This window comes from Gobio gobio, assembly GCF_949357685.1.
Source record: "Gobio gobio genome assembly, chromosome: 23".
NCBI lineage: Eukaryota > Metazoa > Chordata > Actinopteri > Cypriniformes > Gobionidae > Gobio > Gobio gobio.
This window is the reverse complement of record NC_137119.1, coordinates 20,973,895-21,000,998: the sequence shown is the minus strand read 5'-3', so window position 1 is coordinate 21,000,998 and position 27,104 is coordinate 20,973,895. Positions and strand designations below refer to the sequence as shown.

General features: G+C 36.6%; 1 protein-coding gene across 5 annotated transcripts in view; it reads right to left on the bottom strand.

Moving 5' to 3' along the window:
- eya1 (EYA transcriptional coactivator and phosphatase 1) overlaps nucleotides 1–27,104 on the bottom strand; it is a 49,058-nt gene that overhangs the window by 12,473 nt on the left and 9,481 nt on the right. For 2 of the 5 annotated variants that reach the window (XM_079806146.1, XM_079806148.1), the window contains 9 exons: nucleotides 26,413–26,490; nucleotides 23,717–23,783; nucleotides 23,208–23,353; nucleotides 21,932–22,054; nucleotides 14,802–14,884; nucleotides 14,234–14,420; nucleotides 12,683–12,825; nucleotides 11,792–11,875; nucleotides 3,992–4,081 (listed from right to left, as the gene is read on the bottom strand). In XM_079806146.1, the coding sequence (XP_079662272.1) occupies nucleotides 3,992–4,081; nucleotides 11,792–11,875; nucleotides 12,683–12,825; nucleotides 14,234–14,420; nucleotides 14,802–14,884; nucleotides 21,932–22,054; nucleotides 23,208–23,353; nucleotides 23,717–23,783; nucleotides 26,413–26,490 (1,001 nt within the window). Of the gene's footprint in view, nucleotides 1–3,991; nucleotides 4,082–11,791; nucleotides 11,876–12,682; nucleotides 12,826–14,233; nucleotides 14,421–14,801; nucleotides 14,885–21,931; nucleotides 22,070–23,207; nucleotides 23,354–23,716; nucleotides 23,784–26,412; nucleotides 26,491–27,104 lie in introns of all 5 variants that reach the window. The other 3 variants (XM_079806145.1, XM_079806147.1, XM_079806149.1) reach the window with 3 other exon arrangements.

Below are 27,104 nucleotides of genomic sequence, written 5' to 3'. Positions count from 1 at the left end.
AATTGATACTGTTTTTCAGTAAGACTGCATTAAAACTGATCAACCGGTGACAGTAAAGGCATTTATAATGTTACAAAAAAAACTATTAAAAAAATAAATGCTATTCTTTTGAACACTATTTATCAAAGAATCCTTGAAAAAAAGTATCACCGTTTTTAAATAAAATAAAAGAAGGCCTGGTGAGCATAAGAAACTTATTTAAAACAAAAAATAATAAAATATATCTTACTAACCCCAAACTTTTGAATGGTAGTGTACTTAATGTTACATTTAAATAAATGTGATAAAATATAGAACAAGGTGAGTTTAAAATGGTTTTATAAATATCTTTATATTTATAAATGTAAAAATAAAAATGGGCATGGAACTTTTTAAGAAAAATATATTTTTTTAATATACCATACATTTTTCAGCAAACACGTTTTGGTGACACATTTAATAAAGTTGGCACCGGACATTCTGCAAACTGTATTTTAGTAGGAAACCTGTAGTTCCTGAAAATAGCCACTAAAATCTTCCTCTGTCATGAAGAAATTTGAATCAATATACTGCAATCAATACACGGATCATATTGCTGACAAGCATGAAATATATTCTGTCATTGTACAATATTAATAATTAAGTGAGCCCCAAAAAAAGAGAAAATAAAGACAGAGTGTCTCTTTTTCCAAAGACCTCTCTTTATGTGTGTGAATTATATCCCTTAAGACCTATACAACATGCCTCTTCCTTTTCATTACTTTCCTCCATATCAACATTCATCTGTAATTATCAGAATATACCAAACTCTTATTATACACAGGTGCAAGAAAGCGGGCGGAACGACAAATAAATAACACAACTCATCAACTGCACCGAATAGTGTAACACAACACAACGCAACATGACCCCACACATCACCAACACAGATCCACGCTTGAATCAGAGAGGATGTGAGCATGAGGAAATGTATCCATGTGGATTTATACACTAAACAATAATAATGACAAGTCATAGTCTTGTTTTATACCCCAAAATGAGCATTATAAGCGCTTGGCACAAAGCAAAAGCTGATAGGCTGATGGTGTATTTCTGGATTGTGCCGGCTGTCTTTTGCACATTTGTCTAAGTTACACAGTTGACAATCACCAATCACCATTAGGAATTTGTATGTGCAAAGCCAGAGGGAAATCCCTTTATGGCTTTGACTAAATTAGACCCAGCATGTGGATTTCTTCAAGGTCTCAAATACATATCTGCTGTGGTATTATTTACAGTTTGAAATTCTCCCACCAATTCTGTGCTGTATTTTTTTGTTTGTTCTGTCCTTCTGAACACCCTGTTTAGTTCAAAGAAAACATTCTGTTACGGTCTAAAGTACAGAAAGCAAAGTATTCTGCCATTGCATGCAATTGTCGTTTTAAGAGAATGGTCCTTAGCTTTAAAGTGTCAAAACGAAATGTAATAATTCCGTTGCTGAGATATAGCAGAAAGGAAAAACTGCACATTGCACAATCCAATCATTTTACAAGATGCCTCGACAGCCGAATCATACGCGAGCGGTTTAAACACATGAAACGAAATCAAAATACAGGACAGATGTTGTGAAAAAGCCACATTTAAGCTTTGTCACAAAACTGTCGTATTTTTTATTTTTTTCAAATGACGGGGGCATATCCATTATACAAAGTGCAGCGGGCACAATTCAGTGTAGCCAAACATACGGAAATATTTAACAGCCAATTGCTGCCAATTAACTTTGATCAAGATGAGTGCGATTGGAATCTCCCCGTCACTCGAATGTCTCGGGCAGCACAAACATTTTCTTTCTCCCTGGTTCTCGTGGCAGGAAAAGCAGAGCGAGGCCGTTGACTAATGAGACTTGGCAGGCTCGCAACAGTTCTCCTCACACTTAAGTATCAAACAAAACATTTCCTCCTCCGCGGGGTCAGCCACGAGCAGGACACATAGGAAAATCAACGGGTCAGTGGAGTCGGGTTCTGAGAATGAGGGAAAGCGGTTCGGGTGGGTTTAGTGGGCTCGGTTAGTCTGCAAAGTCTGCTACTTAAAGGCATAGTTCAGTCAAAAATATCACTTCTTTTATCATTTATTCACCCTTATGTCATTTCAAACCCGTATGACTTTCATTCTTTAGTGGAAGACAAAAGGAGAAAGTTTGAAGAATGTTCAAGCTGCTCTTTTTCACGAGATTACAATCGATGGCAACGGAAGCTCTGAAGCTTCAAAAAGAAAGTGAAGTATCATAAAAGTGGTGCATATGACTCAATTGCTAACTCCAAGTCATACGATTTCTTTGTGTGAGAAACAAACAGATTTTTTTATTATTTTTTATTATTCACTGATAATATTCTACCGCAAACGGATCCATGACTTAAGTTTGAATTTTTTTTTTTTTGTCAGATTATGTTTATTGGATCAAAATATAATAATACTGTATATATACTGCTTAGTTTTATGAACAAAGCTCTGTAGTTTTATTTTGGAAGGCAAACATGTCAATGCAAAACTGAGAAATGTACACTGTAAAAAAAAGCTGCTGCCTTACATTTTTAAGTACAATCAACTTAGATGTTTTAAGTTATTTCAACTTACATTAAACTGACTTAAAAAAATGTTTGAATCTTGTATAACTTTTAAAAAAGTTGAAGTTAAAGCAATGTAAAACATTGTCATACATTACAGTGTACAAATAATTACTGAGAAATGTACAATTACACGTCCCTTTCTCAAAAGCGTGTTGTATTTTATACATATATTTTAACATGATTTTTCAAAAAAATGATATATGGATAAACAAGTAAAATGCTTCGGTCAGTGAGTGTTCATCTCTAAATATTACTAACAATATAAAAGTTATTCTTACATTTACTTTATAAAAATCATTAAAGATTTGAAAGCAAAAAGACGCAAGTACCATGACCTGAAGGGGACGTTTTGAGAATTAAATTAAAAGGCCTTTTAGACTATTAATCAGAAGACAGAACACATGTAGCAGAATGTGTACAACAGGTTTAGAGCATGTTGATAATTTAGAGGCCAAATCAACCGATTAATTTAATAGATAAAGAACAACTTAAAATGTGGTCTTTTCTAACACAAACCTATGGTATAACTTCAGAAGACTTGGAATAAGAAAGAAAGTCAGGTGAATAAATGATAACTGAACTGGCTTTTAAGGGTTTGTTGAATTATTTCACAGTGCATATTTTTAGACCTGAAGCTATTTTAATAAGCCATATAGATGATCTGTTCAAATCACTAAATGACGTGCTCCAGCAACACCAGATCTGGTCAAACTGAATTACACTGCTATGAACACATGGAGCGCTGCCAATCACGAGCAGAAGTGACCCCACCAGTCTCGTTTTCACCCCTCACCAGGCGGGGCAGACAGACACCTAGATACCCTCTCAGTAACTGCCCCCGGGGGCAGATTTTACACTGATCCGACATGAATCAGGCAGAGCGGGCAGAGCAGCCGTTTTCAGACCGTGACTGAGAGTCTGCGGCCAGAGCGACCAGAGACACCGAACACACAGCATGACACGCAGACAGTCAGAGCACGTACAGAAATATTAGAAGCTGACAAATTGGCCTGGGCGGCAGGGAAGGGAGGGGGCCCGTGGTGGGCGCAGGTCGGGGAGACTGACAGCGCATGTAAAATTCATAGTGTCCCATGGGCTCCGAGGTAATACTTCACCACTGAGGGACGTTAGCGAGAAATAGGCACCCTGCTATTAAATGGTTGTTGATGCTATGGCTTAAACTTTAATGGACTGCTCTTGTGCTCGTAATGTAATGTATACACTCTGTTGTGACTTATCCACATCTTGGGGCTGGGTTTTAAATATGGCCGCTAAAAAAGCAAGCTGCAGAAGTAATCACAGTATTAGGAGGCTTGCAGTAAGCTTCACAGGGGGTGAATAGTGAGCCAAGTAAGGGGGGGGGGGGGGGGGGTGTTCACCAAAGTCACAAAAATTGCTGGACCTACTTCCAAGTCGTTGAAGAAGAAATGTGTGTCGGCCAAGTTGAAGATCATCTCTTCCATTCTAAGTCCCAATGACACCGACGTTGGTGGATCCTGAAAAAAAAACAAAAAAACCCAGATAAAAACCATACTCAATTAATTATCCTTTCCAAAAAACAATAAATATATAGGCCTAATATGATTCAGCTAATACACCATGATGTTTCAGAATCCGTAATAATACAGTGTCTTTACCTCTGATTAACACTTTTCCCCATATATATGATTATTACCATGTTTATCTAATAAAATAATATATGGCTTAAACTAAATGTATACATATAAAGAATAATAGATACACTTTAAAAAAAAGGTTCTATATGGCACCAAAAATGGTTCTTCGTCGTAATCATAGAGGAACCCCTTTTGGTGCTAAATAGCACCATATCTTAACATGTTCTGTATATGATAGCGGTGCTATATAGCACCTTAGTCAAAGAACCGGTGAAGAACCTCTGAAGCACCAAAATTGGTGCTATATAGCACTTACAAAAGATTCCCCTAAGATTACGAGCCATGAACCATTTTTGGTGCCATATAGAACTTTTTTTTAGAGTGTAAAGTAAATATGGAAAAATTTGATCTATTCATCGATACATCGATCCACCCATAACCCACCCACCCATCCATCCACCCACCCATAACCCGACCCACCCACCCATTCACCCACCCATTCACCCACCCACCCACCCACCCACCCACCCACCCATCCATCCATCCATCCATCCATCCATCCATCCATCCATCCATCCATCCATCCATCCATCCATCCATCCATCCATCCATCCATCCATCCATCCATCCATCCATCCATCCATCCATCCATCCATCCATCCATCCATCCATCTATCTATCTATCTATCTATCTATCTATCTATCTATCTATCTATCTATCTATCTATCTATCTATCTATCTATCTATCTATCTATCTATCTATCTATCTATCTATCTATCTATCTATCCTGATACTACAAGGCGCATGAATTAAGAGCTTCATTTTTTTCTAAAAAGAAACTGGGCTTAATTTTACACTCTGTAGGTAGTAAAACCCAGTCTTAGATGTGTTATGAGTTGAAATGAGCTTGAGGTCAAAGTGTCATCATAAATATATCACTGTCCACATACCTCAGAGCCAAGATCATCTTTCTACACATTACTACTGATGCATTTCACCCCCATTTCCCCTGAACAATCTTCTAGCATCAGATAAAGCATTTTCCAACTATTTGTAAAAGGCTCAAGTTGGGAATTTAATAGAAACTTCTAAGAACAGGAAGATGCACTTTTTCCTACACAAAACAGCTTTAGCAAGTGATGTTTAAACCTGTGCACTGGCAGTAATCAAAATGGATTACTCACTTCAAATATAATGGACTCTTCTTCTTTTTAAAAAAAAAAAAAAATATTCAATGTATTCAGTTTCCACCGTAATGCAATACTGACAGTAATGGTGATCTCATGGTTGTGTTAGAGCTGACACAAAGATTGGAGTGACTGCTCTCTAAATTGTTAATGAACCAGTCGCAGTGTGTTTTTCTCTTTAATACCTAGTCAACACTCATTCAGGAAGCTCATTACAAAATTACACCTTTTCATGATTACAGTATATATACTGTATATTTAGCGGTTGATCACTATCTTAACTAAACTGCAAATATTTAGGAGTCAGTGCATTTAAAGTGACAGTACACAGTGTTGAGACAAAGACACACTGTAGTACAAGCTTAAAACAAGGCCACAGGGTTTATTAAATGGATGTTTAGACAAGTATTCAGTTTAAAATCATCTTTTGTAATCTTCATTCCACATGGGCTTATTTTTCTAATCAGAGGCCACCCTCCAGTTGTTCATTAAGAGGATAAAGTGAGTGTGCGAATGAGAGAGGAAAGCAAAGGAGGGGATTTATTCCGGTGTCTGTACGGCCGTGCTGAGTCAGAGAGCTCTGCTACAGGGATTAGAGCTTAAAGCCACCTGAAGAAACGGCTGAGCTTTTTACTGATTACATGTCACACTCGACAATGAAAATGTTTTAACTGCGGGCAGCAGGAGGGGAAACCACACAAGAAGAACAGAACACCAGTAAAGACACTGATGAGGTTTTTAAGATGGTGTTCACAGACTCGAGTATCAAAAATTGTGTATAATAAGTATACAAATTTGTATATATTTGATGGTACACAGATTGAACATTAGTGTTTAAAAAAGTTTAGGGTCAGTAAGATATTTCATGTTTTTGAAAGAAGTATCTGATGCTCACCAAGGCTGCATATATTTGATCAAAAATACAGTGTGAAATATTAATAAAATAAAATGTAGCTTATATTACTGTGATGACAAAGCTGAATGTGCAGCAGCCACTATTTCGGTCTTCAGTGTCACATGATCCTTCAGAAATCATTCTGATTTGGTGCTTAAGAAACATTTTTTATTATTATTATCAATGTCAAAAACAGTTGAGCTGCTTAATATTTTGGTGGAAACACTAATACTTTTTTTTCAGGATTCTTTGATGAATAGAAAGTTCAAAGGAACATCTTATATTTGAAACAGAAATCTTTTTGTAACATTATAAATATCTTTACTGTCAATTTTTTATTAATTTTGATCAAATGATTTATTTTCTTTTATCTTACTAAACCCAAACTTTTGAATGTTAGTCTACTTAAATTTTAAACAATTAACCCTCATGTTCTGTTGAGATTGGCCATTTAGAGAGTCCAATTATGTATGTATAAATGTAATAGCAGAAATGTAGAAATTAAGGGCCAGATTTACTAAACAGGGCAAATTAGCGTGAGAGCGCAATTCCAAGTGCAGATGGGAGTGGAAAGTTATGCGAGTGATCCACTGACGACACACATATTAAAGTACACAGATGCAGCCATATAATTTCCATAATTCCAACAAGACATGTTTTTTTTGAGGGGCGTTAAATAGTGGCGCAAATAACAGTAAATTAACTAGCGCAAACCTTAGTAAATCATCTTGCATGATTCATTTAAATGCTCTCCTCCCATAAATATTGTGTCTGAAAGGGAAACTCCGACAAATGCATCTGCCGCAAAAATAACCCTGTCCACGCCTTTTCAGCGCTAATTTTTCTCTGCATGTCTTAGTAAATCCTGATAGTATTTCTCAACGCCAAAAGAGGGTTTGCGCTGGTGCAAGCTGTTAGTAAATCTGGCCCTAAACCTCTAATTCTTCCATCAAATTCTTGTATAATGCTTCACTGACCAATCAAAAAACAATAAGACAGAAATAATTAAGTTTGAAACATGACTTTTATATATTATAGTAACAATTGGAACTTCCAATTTGGGTTCTGTTTGACCCGAAAAAAAGAAAAAAAAAACACATTGTAGAAAAATCCAATAAAACAAATTAAATCGTCAAGAATGCATTTCTACAGTCCTTTTGCATGTGAAAATCCATTGCAATTATTCTTTGTTTATATCTGAGGTCTCTGCGATTCCAAACTGAAGTAATATATTTCATGGAGGTCGTTGGACGCATGTTAGCAAGTTAAAATTATGTTTATAATCAGTTCTCATGAGTGCAGGAAGTCATCAACCTGATACTTCAATGTTAAGTATGTTTTCAAAGCTATTAAAAGAGTCATGGAGTCTCTCAGACTCCCCCCCCAAAAAAAGATCAATAATTTTGCAGTTTACATATACAGAGTTGCTCTCATGTTACTTTTAATAAAAAAAAGAACTTTTAAATATAAAGCCTAATCTAAAATAGGTCCTTTCTTTGTTAAGAGCTGCTCTGCTTTAAAACAAAACGTCTCAATATTCTTCCCCTCCCATCTATTTTGAGCCTGCCAGTCAGTGGACTTAATATAAACACCTGTGTATGTATCTGACAGTTAATAAAAGCAGGTTTGGTGGTGAGAGGTATGCAAAGTGCACTTCTCTGGCCCGACGAATCCTCTCCAATTAAATCTAAACAATCATTCAGCAGGAGAGTTAAGAATACAAGCAGGCCGGAGTGCCAGAGGGTCTTCTGCTCTCGCTGCCACCTGTCCCCACACATCAGCGCCACCCGAAGGGCGCCAAGTCCTCCCCTCCGAAACCCCCTCACCCCGCAAGCTTTCCCTCCGGGTCTGACGGCCACACAGCTGGCCCGAACCATCAGCTTTATGGGAGCGAGCTGCCCTGATGCCAATTAGGATAACTGATAACCACAGCAGTGAGCTCTCCAACACGGCTCTATTTATAGAGCTCTTCCTCAACGGTCTCCCTGGAAGAAATGCATTTCGCTGGGTTTTCTTTCTGTTCATGTCATCTACGCCTCATATCGGAGAAACGTGAAGCACCTTGGTTTTTAACGTAAGGGTTTGAGATGAGTGTGCTGATATGATTTAAGAGAGCATTATGTGGTTTGTGATGTTGCAGGGTAGATGGGAAAAGCATATTTCTGGTAGAAGGGCAACGTGTAATCAGATTTCGAGAGCAGAGAGGAAGAGAAAGAAGGATGGGGGCTCGCCGTCACGTTATAAATGAAGATCGGTAAAGGAAAAGGACCTTAAAATCAGAGGTGCTTATTTGTCAATGTTGAAAACAGTTGTGTTGCTTAATGTTTTTTTTTGTGTGGAAATACTAAGCAGCAGAATATCAGGATTCTTTGATAATTAGAAAGTTCCAAAGAACAGCATTGAATAGAAATGTTGATCTAATTGAATGCATTCGTGCTGAATAAAATTATTAATGGTCACACTTTACATTAGAGTCCAATTATCACTATTAACTAACTATTAACTATGACTTTTGCCTCAATAAACTCCTAATTACTGTATATTAATAGTTGGTAAAGCAGTTGTTAAGTTTAGGTATTGGGTAGAATTGATAGAGTGATATAGAATATGGTCATGCAGAATAAGGCATTAATATGTGCTTTATAAGTACTAATTAACAGCCAATATCTTAGTAATATGTATGCTAATAAGCGACTAGCTAATAGTGAGAATTGGTCCCTAAACTAAAGTGTTACTGTTTTATTATTTTCTTTTTTTAATCTTACTGACCCCACACTTTTAAAATTAGAGTTTAGACTCCAATTATGTGTATGTCTAAAAGTAACAAGAGCAAATTGGAAATTAAACCTCTAATTCTCTCATCAAATTATTATAATATGTTCCTCTGACCAATCAAAACCCAGTAGAAAAGATTAAGTGTGAAAAGGGCAACTTGTAATCAGATTTCGAGAGCAGAGAGGAAAAGAAAGAATGATAGGGGCCTGCTGTCACATTATAAATGAAGATTGGTTTGGAGGTGTTTATTCTTTGATGAACAGAAAGTTCAAAAGAGCCACATTTATTTGAAATAGAAATCTTTTATTACATTATAAATGTCTTTACTGTCAATTTGATGCATTCTCACTGAGTAAAAGTATTCATTTCTTTCTTTTTTTTGTTTTTACTTTTAAAAATAGAGCTTAGACTCCAATTATATGTGTCTAATTGTAATAACAGAAAATTGGAGATTAAATCTCTAATTATCCCATCACATTCTTTTAATATGTTCCTCTGACCAATCAAATCTCAGTAGACACAAATTATTACATGTGAAAAGAGCAACTTGTAATCAGATTTTGAGAGCAGAGAGGAAGAGAAAGAAGGATGGGGGCTCACTGTCACATTATAAATGAAGATTGGTTTGGGAAAAAGACCTTAAAATCAGAGGGGCGACTGACGGCTCAGTTGAAGTGTGTGTGTGTGTGTGTGTGTGTGTGTGAGAGAGAGAGTGGATGCGGTTGAGGCGCTCTCAGAGTTTTGCTTCTTTACCCAGCATGCTCAGCCGAGATAAAGTAAATAAACAGTGCAGGGTCGAGGGCCAGGGCTCCCTCACCCTTAAAACAAAACACCACCCCCATCAAACACCCTGCCTGAGGAACAAAGAGAACAAACCAGCCGCCGGGCCCCGTTCCACTGACATCCGAGCGCTGCTGTCATCTACACTCACCACAAAGAAAAAACCCTTCAAGAAGCTCAGCCAAAAAATGCCAAGTCTGTGATTTATTCCCTCAAACAAGGAAGCAGCTTTCTACATTCTTCAGACACAAAGCGGGTTTAAAAACACACGCATGTTGAACTCAGACTTCGTGATTTTTGTGAAAATATAATCAGGTCAATTGAACGTCGCACAAGTTAAATAAAAGCATGAGATCATTGACGAAGCCTGAGAATTTCAGATCGCCGTATTTCCCAAATTGTTTATTTTGAAAGTTCAAATATAGCTTATGATGGTTTATATAAAATAACAAATACAATGACCACAGAAGTAAACTAGTTCTTATTGCATGTTCATAACCCTTTTGAACCTGCTAAATTTGGCATTATGTCTTAATAACGGCATCCTGTAAAAAAACGCAAAATATAGATTTTACAAAAAAATATATACGTTTTGTATATATTACACAAAATATTATATGTTTTATATACTGTACACTACACTACGTTTTGGGGACAGTATTTTTTTTTTTATTCAGCAAAGATGCCTTGAATTGATGCAAAAGTGAGAGTAAAGACATTACAGAATAATGTTACAAAAGATGTCCATTTCAAATAAATGCTGTTCTTTTGAACTATCTTTTAATCAAAGAATCCTAAAAATGTCTCACTGTTTCCACAAATATTAACTAGCACAACGTTTCTTGAAATCCGCATATTAGATTATGATTTCTGAAGGATCATGTGACACTAAAGACTGGAGTAATGATGCTGAAAATTCAGCTTTGCATCAAAGGAATAAATTACATTTTAAAATATATTAAAATAGAAAACAGTTTGTAGCAATATTTCACTATATTATTGTGTTTACTGTAATTTTGGTCAAATAAATGCAGTCTTGGTGAGACTTCTATATGCAGTCAAAACAAAAATTATTCAGACACCAGATATATTTGTTTACTAGTGGGTGCAGGACACTATAGTTAATTTAAGTTAGTGAGAATAGCAAAATAAAGTAAACTGTGACATATTATACCCAAAAATTCTTCAAACAGGGGACTACCAATAAAACTGATACAAATTTGGGACCAAAATTCAGACATTTTGACCTGACCAAGTGTTTTTTCTTTAATTGCTAATGCGACCTTTCACACCACAGACTGAACAAAATGAAGCATTGCTTGGTTATTGGTTGACCTATATTGGTATCATCTAATTGTGTACATACATTTAACAGCTGACAGCTGATTGGTTGATTGTCATCCATTACATACCTTTCTAACGTTATCCGACATTATCCATTCTGACACAGTTTAACTCTGAGTTCTTGTCATATTTTATTACCATTTTCTAAACTATAGCGAATAAACGGGGATAATGTAAGAAAATGTTGAAGGTGTCTGAATACATTTTGGTTTGTCTGTATATAAAAATCTAAAACTAAAGAAAATGTTTCTTAACTGTCATCAACTTCGCTATAATGCCTCACTTAAAGGGCAGTTTCTGCAAACACTTAATTAAACTTAACAATGAAACATTTCTGAAGGACAAAAAACCCTTAAGAAGTGTCAATGGACATTCTCGGTGCAACTGGTTTGTAATCCATGCCTGTACTAGCCACATAACTCAGACAGCTGCAGGCCGAGCCGAATGCCTGCAAGGTCTCGACGATCATATTAAAAAAAGAAACAATTACTCTGAACTCTGAGTTCCTCGAAGCCGGACGGTGTACCCAAACAGACCCTTTTCTGTGTATTTTTCTAAACTTTGCCACAATATTTGCCTGGGTTTGCATTTAAAATACATCACTTACCCTTCCGAATCTGTTGGCGTAAGATCCTGTGAGCAAGGAATGGAAAACGATGATTGTTTCATCCAAGTCCCAAATGAACACGCGCTGAGAAAAGAAAGAGCAAAATCAATGGCTCACTCAGCATGCAAGATGATCTGATTGTCAATAAGAAGGGTGCATAGATTCATGCGCCCTGGGATCGGTAGATATGCAGCACTGATGGTCACCATAGCACCCCGCAACTGCGGGAAGAACCACCACCGGACCATCCATCCCCAGCCCCCGATGCATTAACACAATCGATACCAACAAAGTAATTAACTAGATTTGTTAACATGCTATGATGTCAGCTTGCTAATGGGGCCGAAACCTTCCTGAGATTCGGGTCATGTTAATGAAAAGACCACGACCTGTGATCTGAACTCAAATATAATCAAGACATAAATAATGCACTTCTACAGACTTGTTTTGTTTAGAATATGATTCAAAACCAAACTGATTTCTAATTTTGAGTTCTAAGTGTTTTTACACGCACAACTAAATGCTGACAATCTTCAGAAATCTGCTCATTATAAAAACGTAACAATGCATGAAAACTGTTTACAAGAGATTTGAAATGATATGGTTTGTCAAACCATGTGACGTGCAGACTAAATAAACTGACTGAATGCCTATTAAGGCGTTTGCATGCAAAGCGAAGCATGCAAAACAAAGCTTTCGCCAAAAAAACTCTGTTTAGGGCATTTACATGTTGTACCATGTAAGACTGAGCATGTAAACGCACTCAGTGCCACTCTTTAAACATGCATTGTTTTTAAGGTGAGCAGTGAGCAGAACGGACACTTCTAGTAATTCATTATATCACTGTCTTTCCAGTCAGATACACTGACAGAGCAGCATGCGGTCCAATACCTCAAGGTCAGAGTCGGGAGGTGGGGATGGGTTATTGTTCCTCCTTCCCCGGCCACGTGACTTTCCCTCCGAAGCTCGGCGCAATCGATCTGATTCCGAATCTTTAATGGGGGTTGATGGACTGTGGATTGTACTGTACTCTCCTGAAGGAAAAAAGAAAGGCAAAAAGTATATCAAAAGAGGAAAATAAAAAAGGCTTTCACCTTCACATTGTGGCTGGATCCGTTTACCTCATCTAGTGCTCAGTGCTGTAGCTGCTGCCCACATGCTCTAATATCATGCTGTTTATCTGATCTCCTTATACCCTAGATACCATTTAAGCTTTAGTAATGGCAATGGGGGTGTTATGCGCTATATCATCCGTTCTTAATTTTGGGTTTACAAGCTTTTGGAAATAAATGCGAGAATGAAATACTGTATATATCATAATAGTTCGGTCCTTGACTTTGATTGGCTGAGCATCATTTTAAAAGGTATGTATATACAACAGCACTGAAGTGTTGCATTGTTTGTATCTGATTGTCTATGTTCGCAGAATTCCAGAACTTCTGTCAAAATAAACTGACAAAACGGTTTTGTCAAAATAAATTAAAAAATAAAATAAAGTGTTTAAAATGCTACAAGTGAATTTGGACATCCTTATAATGCAAATAACAACATTACTTTGAAAATGATTGTCCATTATATTAATAATATAATGTGTAAAAAATTATATTAATAATTTTTTGTGCTGTCAAATCGATTAATCACAATTAATCAATTCTAAAATAAAAGTTTGTGTTAATATAATATATGTGTGTATGTATATATATATATACATATATATATATATATATATATATATATATACATATATATATATATATACATATATATATACATATACATATATATATATATATATATATATATATATACATATATATATATATATATATATATATATATATATATATATATATATATATATATATATATATATATATATATATATATATATATATATATATATATATATACACATACATACTCAGACACGCGCACACACACACAAACACACACACACACATATTTCTATACTTTATAATAAGTTATATTTTTATAAAATATAAACCTATACAATTATTTAAGCTAAGATTTTTTTTTTTTTTTATCATTTTCAAATATTAACTTGACAGCAAAGGTAATCTAAATGTAATAACAACAATACTGATATTAAGTACAGCAGTAATCTAACAAAAATAATAATAAGCTATATATTTGTCACACTGTAAGAAAAAAGAAAAAACACAGACAATTGGAAAAGTACTGGCAATTTTATGCCAAGACATTTTCTCTTAAATTTACGAACATTTCCTTTAATCCTAAAACACAATGTGCAATTCAGAATACAGGTAAAAATCCTATAATAACTATTTTATGGATTTTTTTAGCAACCAGTGTTTAGCATTGCAAAATCAGCCAATCACATCTTGTCTTTGCAGCATCTTTTAGGACTTTTTTTTTTTTTATCCCCTCCTTCTTTTCCCCCCGAAAAATGAACTCTCTTACCTGCCGGTTGCTCTGAGATGGCCTGGCTGGTGATCCCTGATGGAGGTTCCTGTAGGGTGTAAGTGGCAGTGGTGGAGGGTGTGGTGGGGCTGGTGTTGTTACTGGTCATGTATGGAGAGGTGTAGGGGCTACTGTTGTAATACTGCGCATACTGACTCTGGCCAAAAGCTGGGTAGGAGGGGTAGTCCTGCAAAAAGACATCAAGGCGGTAATGTGAGATAGCAGCACACAACGCTGCTACTTTACAGCACAGATTCCAAAACGTAAATGTGAACATATGTCTCCTGTGTGCTACATCTGGACAGCGATCTGTCTTCACTTTTTTTCCCTCTCTGCTCGTGGCATAATTCATACGCGAAAAGAGCAAGAGGTAATCCTTGCGTACAGTGGTCGAGACATTTAGAGTGATTCATATCATGTGAGTAATATGCGAGCGTACACATGTTCTATAAAGACTTACAGGAGGAAGGGAAAAAAAATACTGAGTGCATGTGCCAAATGGAGGAAATACAATTTCAACGTGTGCAACAGACTAGATAGTCAGAGATAGAAATTCAATTACAGCTACCTGTTGTGTACTATTGAATCCAGTTGAGTTTGTGAGGGAATTGCTTCCAGCGTACAGCCCTGAAGTTGTTGTAAAACTGCCTCCTACGAGAGAAACAGACATAACGGTGAGCTATCACAATGCAAAACGCACAGAAAGATTGAATAGAATGAGGCAGTCGATTTAAAAACAGTCAATTTTTCATAGTTCATTGAAAAAAAAAAACGCTGTTCATCCACACTCACGTTTTTCCAAAAGTTTCTCGTCCATACTGAAACAACACAAAAGAAGATATTTTGAAGAATATGGGTAACCAAACAGTTGATGGGCCCCATTGACTTCCATAGTATGGAAAATATAGTCAATATTCTTCAAAAGATTATCTTTTGTGTTCAGCAGAAGAAAGAAATTCATACAGGTTTGGAACAACTTGAGGGTGAGTAAATGATGACAGAATTTTCATTTTTAGGTGAACCATCCCTTTAAATAAACTTACTGTGCATGCATAAAACATAATAAAAGCTCACTGAGATGATACAAAGAGACAAGACATTTTAAAGTTCTCTATTCTTCTGGCACAATCATTTTATTAGCAAAATATCCCACCACTTCCTGGTGTGTCCAGGTTGCACTCAATCGCTTTATGGTCTAAAACGCAACTTTCCTCATGTTCCTCAACTTTCCTCATTGGCAGTACATTTTCTGCCATATTTGCAGGAATGTCATATGAAGATTGTACAAAGTAACATTTATCTTTACCAACGCTGAAAGTGAATACTGAAAAGCAGGGCTCTAAACCGGTTCAAGGAACGAAAACGAAAACCGGAAACGGACAAAATTTTAAGAGGAACAAAAACGAAAACAAAATCAAAATCAATTTGAATCGTTCTGAACAGAAACGTTAATTTGAAATGGCCATTAACCGGTTAATAACGTTATTTTATCGTTCTTTTAATATTTTAATTTGGCAGTGACCAATCATGAATTGAATAGTACAGCATGTGACGTTGACGGATCAAGCGTGAGTGAAATGCCCGTGCACCAGTCATCTATGAATCTACCGCAAGTCAGTGTAGAGAGCGTGCATTTTTTCATGCCTCAAGTACATTTCTTTCCCCGCTGAGGTCTACAATGAATGTGCAGGTATTGGAGGACATTCTTTTCGAACGTTTAAATAAGCAGTACGGACTTTAAGCTCAAAGATTTAGGCTAGTTTATGGATTCCGTTTAAGCCTATCCAAGTAGGCTATAGCATCTATCAAACAATTTTCCTATAGTCTTTCAGATTGCCAATACAGGACAGGTCAATGTTTTCTATATAGACGGTTGATGCTTCGTATTAAATGGTATGTTATATTGCATTAAATGATCAAGCTTTATTAGCTGACTGAATTTGATTATGTGATGCAAGGACGTGTTGCGCAGTGTTTGCTTTCAATGGTTATCCAGTTTATTTATTCTTTATTCATGCAATTTTTAAAACAAGTCGTGTTGAAAAAAAGTTATGTACAAAGAATGTTATTACTCTTCTGAAAAGAATTAGGCATATAGAGGGCCACTTTCGATTGTCTTAACGCTCCATTAAAACAGATCCGCTGTTTATGCTTTGTAATTAATGCATGTATTTCTGTTGTGGTTTTAAAAATGGTATGAAATAAATATTCAAGTTTAATTACCATGCGTATTATTATTATTGAGTGAAAAATAAGTCTATTCATACATTTGTATAGGCTAAATTAAAATAACGTTATTAACCGGTATTTTTTCAAATCAAACCGTTTTCGGAACAGTAATGTTTATTGAGGAACGCAAAAACGGAAACGCTATAATATCGATTCTGCTCGGAGTGAACCGATTGATATTTTTTTCAGTTTTTAAGCCCTGCTGAAAAGTGTTTAGAACACAGAGACATACTGTTATAAACAGATATCTATGGGTACAATATGTGTCACATGACTAAACACGCATCATCATTTCTGAATATCGCTGTTTTGCACAATCCACACAACAATGTGAAAACTGCGTTTTCAGAGTTTTCCATTTGGGAGAGCGTCTTCAAAAAGCATCTTTATCCTCGGAGAGCCAAAACGTAAAGATAATTATGCTTTTCAAATGTATCCAGATTAGTGTAGACATAGCCTTTGTTTGCAACTGATGTAAGAGATATAATTCTAAGAGCGATAAATGTAACACAACCTTCAACATAAATGACATTTTTAGATTATAGATGGGGGACGAGCCAAGCATGACCTAAACTACCTCAAAGGCATTTAAGACAAAGCCTTGCAGGTACTATAGGGGCATGAGGGGTTGAGTGTGTGTGTGTGTGTGTGTGTGTGTGTTGGTGGGTGGGATATAACAGTGGCTCTATCTTTTCTCTCTCCATATCAGTGATTGGATCTTGGCTGATGGGCGGAAAGAAAGAGGAAAGGGGGTTGGGTCTATTATTTCATCCATCGCTACCTTTACAATGACAGACACAGTGCCACTGTTGTGAATGAGGGGGAGGGAGATGGGAGGTCTTTTTTACCTGACATCCTGCCTCAATGAATATGCATATCTGTCTTCTTTTCAAGCTGCTCAAAGAAGCACCTTCTGGGTAATTAAATCTCTCTATAGAGAGATAGCATCTAATGACTTAATAACATACATGACATGAGTTATAGGGGCCGGGACAGCCTGGAGGTACATCGTGTTTCGAGGTGCTTCTTGGAGTCAAAGTGCTCAAATCACATTGAAATTCTCAAGCAGACTGAAGAAGAAAAAAATGGTGTAGAGGAATATTCTGGGTTCAGTACAAGTTAAAGGGATAGTTAACCCAAAAATGAAAATTTTGTCATTAATTACTGACCCTCATGTCGTTCTCGTGAGCACCATGACGCGTCCGTGTGATGATGATAGCTGCACTGTATTTACAATGTAAACTGCGCAGGAGACTGACACAGGCTAGAACGAAATTGTTGAATAAAGTTGTTATTTTTGTTTGTTTTTGAGCACAAAAAGTATTCTCATCACTTCATAAAATTAAAGTTGAACCACTGGAGTCACATGGACTATTGTAACAATGTCTTTCCTACCTTTCTGGGCCTTGAAAGTGTTAATTAAATTGTTGTTCCGAAGATGAACAAAGGTCTTACGGTATGAACGACATGAGAGTGAGTAATTAATGACAGAATTGTCATTTTTGGATGAACTATCCCTTTAAGCTCAATCAACAGAAAGTTATTTCGAATTGTCCCTCTGGGTTACAGTGAGGCACTTACAATGGAAGTGAATAGGGCCAATTTGTAAACATTAAAATACCCACTGTTTCAATAGGACACTCTAAAAAATTCACATATGGACAAATATGGACAAACCCAACAATTGGGCTAAATGTTTTAATTAAAATTTTAACCCAACAGTTGAGTTTGTCCATATTTAACCCAAATTTGTGTTGAAACAACCCAGCATTTTTTAAGAGTGTATAGCCACAAGATGCAAATAATATGTCTTAAATTGCTTACTAACAATGACAACATAACCCTAAAACCTCAAAATGACCATAGAACAATGTTATTTTAATATTATTTATATACTATTATAGTATTTAATAACTTATTAGTACTGTTAGTAATTTAAATATTTCTAAAGTTTTAGTTTTAGTAATTTTAGTACTTCAAATTAAACTTAGTTGCAAAGGCAACATCTTTAATTTTCAAGTTTTTTAAGTTTTTGTCTTTCATCTAATACTTATATATATTTTTTTATTCCAGGTGTGTTTCTATTGACGAAAACTATTTTTAATAGCGTTAGTAGATATTAACAGTGAATAGTTAGTGAATTACAACAACACTACTGTAGATACAGCTGAAATAATGTTGCAGGTTTCAACAGAAGAATGAAAATAATTCTACTTTTATAAACTTAAAAGCTTCTATATCTCACTGTAACCTCAATTTTTGCTTTTACGATTAAAAATAGTTTTTTTTTTGTGGTAATTAACATTTTGCCCCAAATGCTGTAGACTGAGCTTATCTCGTATATAACCTGGGATATTCCTTTTAATCAGTTTTGCAACATTTTAGCTGAAGTTTTCTTATGCTAACTAACATAACTAGGTGACAAACTATTGAACAGCTGTACAACCTGCTGCTAAGTGTTGTGGGAAACCTTGAAGTCATCAGCTATCTCTCACAACATGAAATGGGCACAAAATTAACTCAATGTGTTTAAATAAAATGGTAACTGGACAGAAGCTATATGCAAAAAACAGAAGCAAACTCTTTCATCTTCTGGTCCTCTGGAAAATGGGGGAGGGGGGGGGGGCTTCAGACTGTAACAAACATGCAACAGCTTTACTTGTGGACTACTGTCTGGCTCAACCGGCAAGTTTGTTTCTTTTCTTTCTTTTTTTTAATCTCTTGTTTTCTGTTAAAGAACAGCAAGAGGTGCTCTAAAAGCTGTTGACTTCCTCTCCAGACTTGGGCCGTCATTTAAAGCGAGACGCATCAAACTCCCATTGCACAACAAATTAGCTAAATCCACAGTTCAAAAAGTCATAAAAGCCAGGACTCGTAGGAAAGCAGTTGACTCCAGAGAGAGTCCGGAGCCACATAAAAGCCAAGCAAGACCCCCTCCGGTCCCAAAAGAATGACTCCATGCTGGGGAGAGGCCTGGTTTTTCCCAGGGGCAAAAAACTCCCCCATTCCTCCCCCTTCTCCGCTCTGTCTTGCTCCAGTTAGTTCACTCAAGACGAGACACTGGCTCTCCTTATGGCCTCTCCAATTGGGAGTCCATTTGCTGTGCTTGATCAGTCCTCTTGCCATGGGCTATGTCTATCATCAGTGCACAATATTTGTAGCAGAAGTTTTGTAGGCCTCTCTAGGGAGCAAGCGATCAAGTCCAGATGGGCTTCTTTAAAAAGCAGTCTGCTGCTCCTCTCACACGGTGTGCAGAATGGAGGGAGGCCCAATTGTTGCCGTAATTATCATCTACTCTTAGTCAAAATCATCTCTCGCTCTACTCTTGCTTTAGAGCCATTATGTTTATGGAAAAGGAAGCAAAGCTCAAACAGGTGTGAAACTGGAAAATTAAATCCTAATTTATACTTGGATGTACTGAGTGAAATGCTGTCAAGAAGATTCATAGATGTCAGAAAACGATTATTTCTTTATCAATTAAAGCTCATGGCTTGTGTTAATTGTATTTATATTCAGATTAATTCAGACTAAAATGATTTATTTATATGTATTGATGTAAGATCGTGGGTAAATCAATATATTTATTTAGATAAATAATTACTTGAGAAACCAACCTCCATCTCTAATTCACAATAATAGACATCCCAAAAAGAAGCTCAAAATATTATCTGATTTATTTCCATATAAATCAACAAAAGCCTGATCACTGACACCACGAGTTTTGATCAGAGTGTCAAGAGTGTTAAAATTCCCATATTATCTCTCAATTTTGTGATATTTATGATAATCCCACAATGTGTGACGGCTCCAGACCTCATCATTTTAAGCCAGGAAGGTCCTTCTGTGTTACATTTCTGGATGGTGATCAGAGAAAGCCAGCGCCGTTCCATTAGACATGAAAGAGCACTGTAAAAACATTAATTTAATTGTATTCCCTCTGACAGCTGGGTGCAGGCTCGCTCTACTAGGGTTATGGGACAGCAGTTGGTATCGTATAGATGGGGGGTCTACATTTGGCTACCGTGTTGAGTCTCTTCCTCTGAGTCCAGACCTGCCTAATCGATGAGGCACAGAGAGGAAGCCAATAGAGACAGACTGGCCTGGTTAATGGTCATCTGTCATCTGCTCTTGCAGTTAGTGGCTAATGTGTTTATGGCTGCGAGGGCTTTGAAAGGAAGACTGAAGGCACCTCAGTTTCTGACTTAATGCACAGATGTGAGATGACAGTTAAAGGGATATTTTATGCAAAAAAATTTAATTCTGTTATTATTCACTCACCATCATGCAATTCCAAACCTGCATGCTGTTATTTTTGGTGAAAAAAAAGGAACTTTAAAGAATTTTGAAAGACGGTCTTATTTTTTGAAGAAAAAAAAAATGCGTGAAGATGAGGGTGAATAAATGATGGCATCATTTCCATTTTTAGGGTGAACTATTGCTTTGAGGACTATTCATACCAAATTTGGGCACAAAAAAAAAACATGACATGAAACAAAACATCTCTACAAACTTCTAAGTCCAAAATATCATATTGTGATGAGCACTAAGGGGCTTTTATTTGACAGCTAGCTTGATTTTTTTTTACTATTATCTGGATGGTAAACAAGGTCCTTTAGGAATAAAAATTATTCCAAAAATGTCTCAAATTTGGGATCAGACACAAATTTGATGCATACTTTGGGGTCTATACTTTCATGACATTTATTCTCATTGGACTTGAACGGTGTGAACAGGCTTTTAAACTTCTGCGGTCGGAACAGGGTAACACTTACAACCCTGATGTTGAACCAGCATCAGCAGAAACAGAACGTTTCTACTTATGAGGCATGGAAAAGAAGCTTCCACAGACCACATATGTCACATTATTTATTGTGAGATGCTCTGGAGAGATTTCAAAAACATGGAGATGTTTCTACTGTCACACATTATTTGGAGATTAGAGAGCTCAAACCAGCACTAACTGTTGGAGGCTTGAAGGAAAACACTAGAGGGAGAAAGACGGGAGAAATAGAACGACAGAAAAAGACTGTTGGCTTTGGAGCTGGGACAATGTCTCCGAGAAAAAAGAAAAAAAAACTGGGTGGCAGGCAATTTGCCTGATGCACGTTTAATTCCCAGTACGCAAGTGTGACTTCCATGAACTGACCTCAAAGACGAGAGTCCCGGGTGTTCCTTTTTAAGCAAACATACTTGAGAACGTACATGGCCGAGTGCGAAGGAGAAAAAGATTGGTCTTAAAGAGGAAAAAGGGATTTTTTCCATCTGTGTTGTTTCTCTTCAGGCCTAATGCAAAAAAGACTGTGTCCAACTACAACCTAATACAACCATCTGCTCGGGGATGTTATGAATTGGTCCGTGTCTGCCATTAATTGTGTCCTCTTTTGAAGGGGGCCAGAGAGGAATCACGGCTCTATTTTGTCACTCCACCGGCAAGAGCAGAAAAGGAAAAGAGAAGAGGGTGATCCTGACCTTGCATCTGGTAACTGTAGGGTGCTTGTCCCGTCTGAGGCGTGGAGAAGCTGGAACTGTAACTGAGGAAACCACTCTGGCCTGGAGACTGGGCCTGGGTCAATCCGCCCTCTGTCTTGATGCCTGCCCACAATGGACCTAAATCAGTTAGTGACACCAGAGCAGTATGATGCACAATCCTCAGCGTTGCTCCTTCCACGTCAATCAAGAATAAAGGATAAATGGTGGCTTGTTTCTCACTGGGCCATGGTTCAAGCAACCTTTGCATTGAAGTGTTTGCGCCAAACTCAGCACAGATTTCCAAGAATTTGCTGGTTGGAGTTAAAACAAACTTGTTTTTTGATTAGATTGAATCAGGCCCAATGAAGGTTTGCGATTTGCTTCCACTCAAACAAACATGCAAACTCTCTGGAGCATATTCGAGATTGTTCTACCTAAACAACATTATCTGTGCGCATATTTTCGCAAAGGTTTCACAACGTACAAACCCTTGGAAAAACATTTCTAGCGTGAGTCGGGCTCAGTGTGTACACGACGAACTGAAATCTTTATATCTCCCGTATCTGTTGAACTAGCATGAATTTAGCAACTGTCAGGAGGAGTCACTGAGTCTGCAAGCGCAAAACAAAAGGTCAGCAGAGACCCAAGTTTCGACTGAAGGTGGGAAAAAGAGCTACAAAGGGCTGAGGTAAGCGTTAGCCTAATCTTAGTGATCAGCACATTGTTAGCTAAGTTTAAGAATTAATCTTAAAGCTACATGCTAAGTATTGGACTAAATGCTACAAATGCTAAATGTTAAAATTAAACTGCACCTCCTTTTATGACTTTCAGTTTGATTAAAGGCATCAAAAGAACCAAGAAACATCAAATATTGGCCATCATTTTCACCTGAAAAGTATGGATTATAAACTTGCTCATGAATTAGGTAATGTAATGTTTGCCAAATAGGCTAGACATAATTGATTAGAAACACATGAAAATGTTTATAAAGATGTTCACATTTCCATCATTGTCCATAAATCAATTTGAAATTTGAATTTGAAAAACTACCAACATTCTGAAACATTTGCACACCTTTTAAAGGAGATTCCATCATTTGCATATAAATGTATTGAATTTTTACAGTAGTAACAATTCATTTAGTTGCTATAGTATTATGACTGAAAATACAGAAATGCTTTGTAAGGGTGGGATTTCATCTGCTTGAGTGAAAAGCAAAGCACAAGATGGATTACAAAGCTTTGAAGCATATAAAAGAATGAAGTGAATCAGTTACCATAGGCTGGAATCCCATAGGGCTGGCCTGGCTGAGGGTAAGTGCCATAGGCAGCAGCCTGCTGCATTCCTGTGGTGTATTGCGTCTGTCCGTACGCGGCCATATTTTGGGCGGAAGGAGTCGGAAGAATGTGTGGATAGGGTCTGCTATTTGAGAGCAAAGTAAGAGAAGAGGGAGACATGTAGTTTTACCCAAAAGCCCATATCGTAAAATTTGCTCAAAGACAAATTCTCTGTGATTCTGCTACTTAATCATAAATATTTGGCCAAGCTGTGAAATGGAGAAAAATCTAGCCATTAAGCAGCTGATATACATTGTGAAAGAAAAATAAATCACAGGGGAAATTTTCGCAAGATAATAATTACAACAGATTTTGGAGTATGCAAGCTGCAGACATCAATGAAAACAAAGCAGCCGGAGAGTCCAGAATCTGGCAGAAGGATCTAATTAAAGGCCCAAATGAAGTTGGATGCTGCTTATTTTTTAAAGAAAAATAAAAGAAGCCTTACTTGGAAGGGTAAATCTGGGGAGAGAACTGGTGAGTTTGTCTTGGGCTGAAGCCACTGGTTCCAATGGCTGTGGAGAGTTAAAAGAAAAGAGGCAAGCACATATTCAAACATTAAAAAATAAGGTAAATATTATTCTTTGCCAACAGAACTTCTGGAATCCAAGGAAACAGTAATTACGTTGCATTACATTATTTATTTCACTAACCTTATTTTAGGTTGATAAATTAAGAGCAATAACGAAGGAAAATAATCAGGTAATATTGGAGCGTTTTTCTGCTGACTGTATACATAAAAACCTACACAGGATGGAAAGGCCTAGTGTCCACAAACACGCACACACACAGAGCTGGGGATGATGTATAGCCGTGCACACTGGAGGGTTTAAAGTGGACTGTACAATGAGAAATCAGCAGGCCTGATTACAGGTAAGTAGTACACATAAGGAGCCTTCATTAGACACATACCGGCCCTGTGGTTCCCAGCCCTTAATGACGGTGTGGAGGGCCGTTCAATTAACTCACACAAACACTACAGAGCAACATGAGATCTTTTGATGTCCCAGTGAATGCATGGCTTAAGTCTGGGAACTTGCGCACAAATTGTAGTGCCCTTAAGAGGTACCTTTTTCATGGTAAACAATAATTAAAAAAAACTTTATAAAAAATATTGGATGTTCAAATAACTAAATAATGTATTATTATTAATGTAATTTATACTAAAATATAATTATTATATATATAATGAAAGTGTCAAGTTCAAGGATTCAACTGGTTCAAAAAGGATGTTTACATCTCGTCCTGTGTTTAAAAAACTATGTGAGCCTGGACCACAAAACCAGTCATAAGTCGCACGGGTATATTTGTGACAATAGCTAACAATACATTGTATGGGTCAAAATTATAAATTTTTCTTTTATACCAAAAATCATTAGGATATTGAGTAAAGATCATGTTTCAAGGAGGTATTTTGTAAATTTCATACCGAAAATATATATAAAATTTTTAAAATTTTATTATTAGTAGTAATTAGGACTTCATTTGGACAACTTTAAAGGCGATTTTCTCAATATTTAGACTTTCAGCCTCAGATTTCAGATTTTCAAATAATTGTATCTCGTCCAAATATTGTCCTAACAAACCATATATCAATGGAAAGCTTTCAGATGATGTATAAATCTAAATGTCAAAAATAAATGTACCCTTATGACTGGTTTTGTGGTCCAGGGTCACATATAAAATGATAATATATTTTTAGAAGACAAAAAATATATATTATTGATATTATTTATGTTTAACAACAAACATACAAATATTTAAAGAAAATTAAATTGTAAGTATTAAACTTTTTTTATTTTTTAATAATAACTACTAATAATAATATTAGGCTGGCTATTATCATTTTTAGATTGCTAAATATAAGCCTAGGCCCATTGTGCATTACCATTTGTAGGGTTTGGATGTCTTTCTTTGGGGTGACGGTATTACGAATATTGCGAATCTCTTGCCGTTTGTGAATAATTGGCTGTGACATCTAAAGTAAGGGTTAGTTAAGGAGCTCTTGTTCTATGTAACTATATTCTCTGTGCCCTGAAAACGGGGCCTTTTCCCCACACTTCAGCACCTGGTCTGGGCAAACACTGAACCTCTGCACTTCTGCATCCCCTGAGTATAAAACGGTCTCAAATTACTTCATTTCATTCATATTCTCAGAGATAGAAGTCCGAGCCATGATTTATATGAGTCTAACATAAAGGTATCAGGTACTTAGTCAAATAGGTAGGGAAATAAGACAAATTAGCAGGAATGTAATACTCCATGAAGTTTTTCGCATTTGCTTAGTAAGTAATGTGAGGAGTCTATAACTTGGAGTAGACCTATCTAAATTTGTTTGCTTAAGTTTGGAAATAGACCATTGAGAGTATAACATTTTTGACACAATGCAAACAAGCTAGTTTTGTAGCTCCAAAATATTCAGTTGTTTTTTTTTTTTGTAGAAATTTAGCCACTTAAAGGGATAGTTCATCCAATAATGAAAATTCTGTCATCATTTACTCACCCTCAAGTTGTTCCAAACCTGTATGAGTTTCTTTGTTCTGCTAAACACAAAAGAAGATATTTAGAAGAATGTTTGTAACCAAGCAGATAGAGCAACCATTGACTACCATAGTAGGGAAAAAATACTATGGTAGTCAATGGTTGCTCTATCTGCTTGGTTACAAACATTCTTCTAAATATCTTCTTTTGTGTTTAGCAGAACAAAGAAACTCATACAGGTTTGGAACAACTTGAGGGTCAGTAAATGATGACAGAATTTTCATTTTTGGGTGAACTACCCCTTTAATATCAATCAATTTTCACTTCACGTCTCTCGTCTTACAGTTATCGAACTTTAATCTGGTCCAAAGTTCTGCCATTTAGAAAGGAATTTCACAATTTAGGAGTCTTAGTTTTGCATCATGCATCTAAAACCTATAGGGTGCGTGGACCACAGGGATGGGGTGTCACTCGATGTGGGCCGAGAAGGGGGCTGGGAGGGTCATAACTCAACGCCTGTTGGCATGGGAACTGAGACAGAGCCTCACACTACTAAAGCCCCAGCCACAGGGACACTTCCTGGGCCTCTGCTTATCAGTAACCCATCTCTGGGATCATCTCCCACCAGTCAGCTCTACAGCTTTGAGTGTGTGCGTGTCGTACCTGATCCTGAGAAGCTGTCTAGAGAGCCGTCTGCTACAGAGGTGGCGATTTCACTGCTGCTCATTGGCTCTGTTTTAACTGCAAACAGAAGGAAAGCAGAGCATTTGTGACACAGCTCTAGCAAAGCCTGTTGTCAGTCACACTACAGGCAAATGCCTCTCTGCTTGTAAAATCAACATACTTAATCTCAAATTAATGTGCAAATTTAAAGCATAGCAGAAAAACAAACTTCTGTAATGTCAAAGTGCTCATCCAGATGGTTTCATTGGCTCACAATGTGGAAAGGATCATTAGGTGGTTGGGTTTTGTAAGGGTGGTGTAATGAACTGGGGTTTCTATTGAGATAATAGAGCTTTCAGGTCTCAACAGTTCTGTCCTGGCTAACTCACAGGAGAGGCCAACAATTAAAGCTAATCTCTTCTACAAACAGGACAAGGACAATTCTCTTCCAATTCACACAGCTCTGGTGTTGATTTAAGGACAATAGCCATAATAAACACTCTTATTTAAATGCATAAACCTCTCCAATCTACTTCTGACAGAATGACATATAGAATGATATGTTCAAAAGTTTGGGGTCAATTTTATTTATTTATTTTTGAAGAAGAAGAAGAAATTCACACAAAATATTTCAAATAAATGATGTTCTTTTGAACTTTCTATTAATCCAAGAATCTTGGGAAAAATGTATC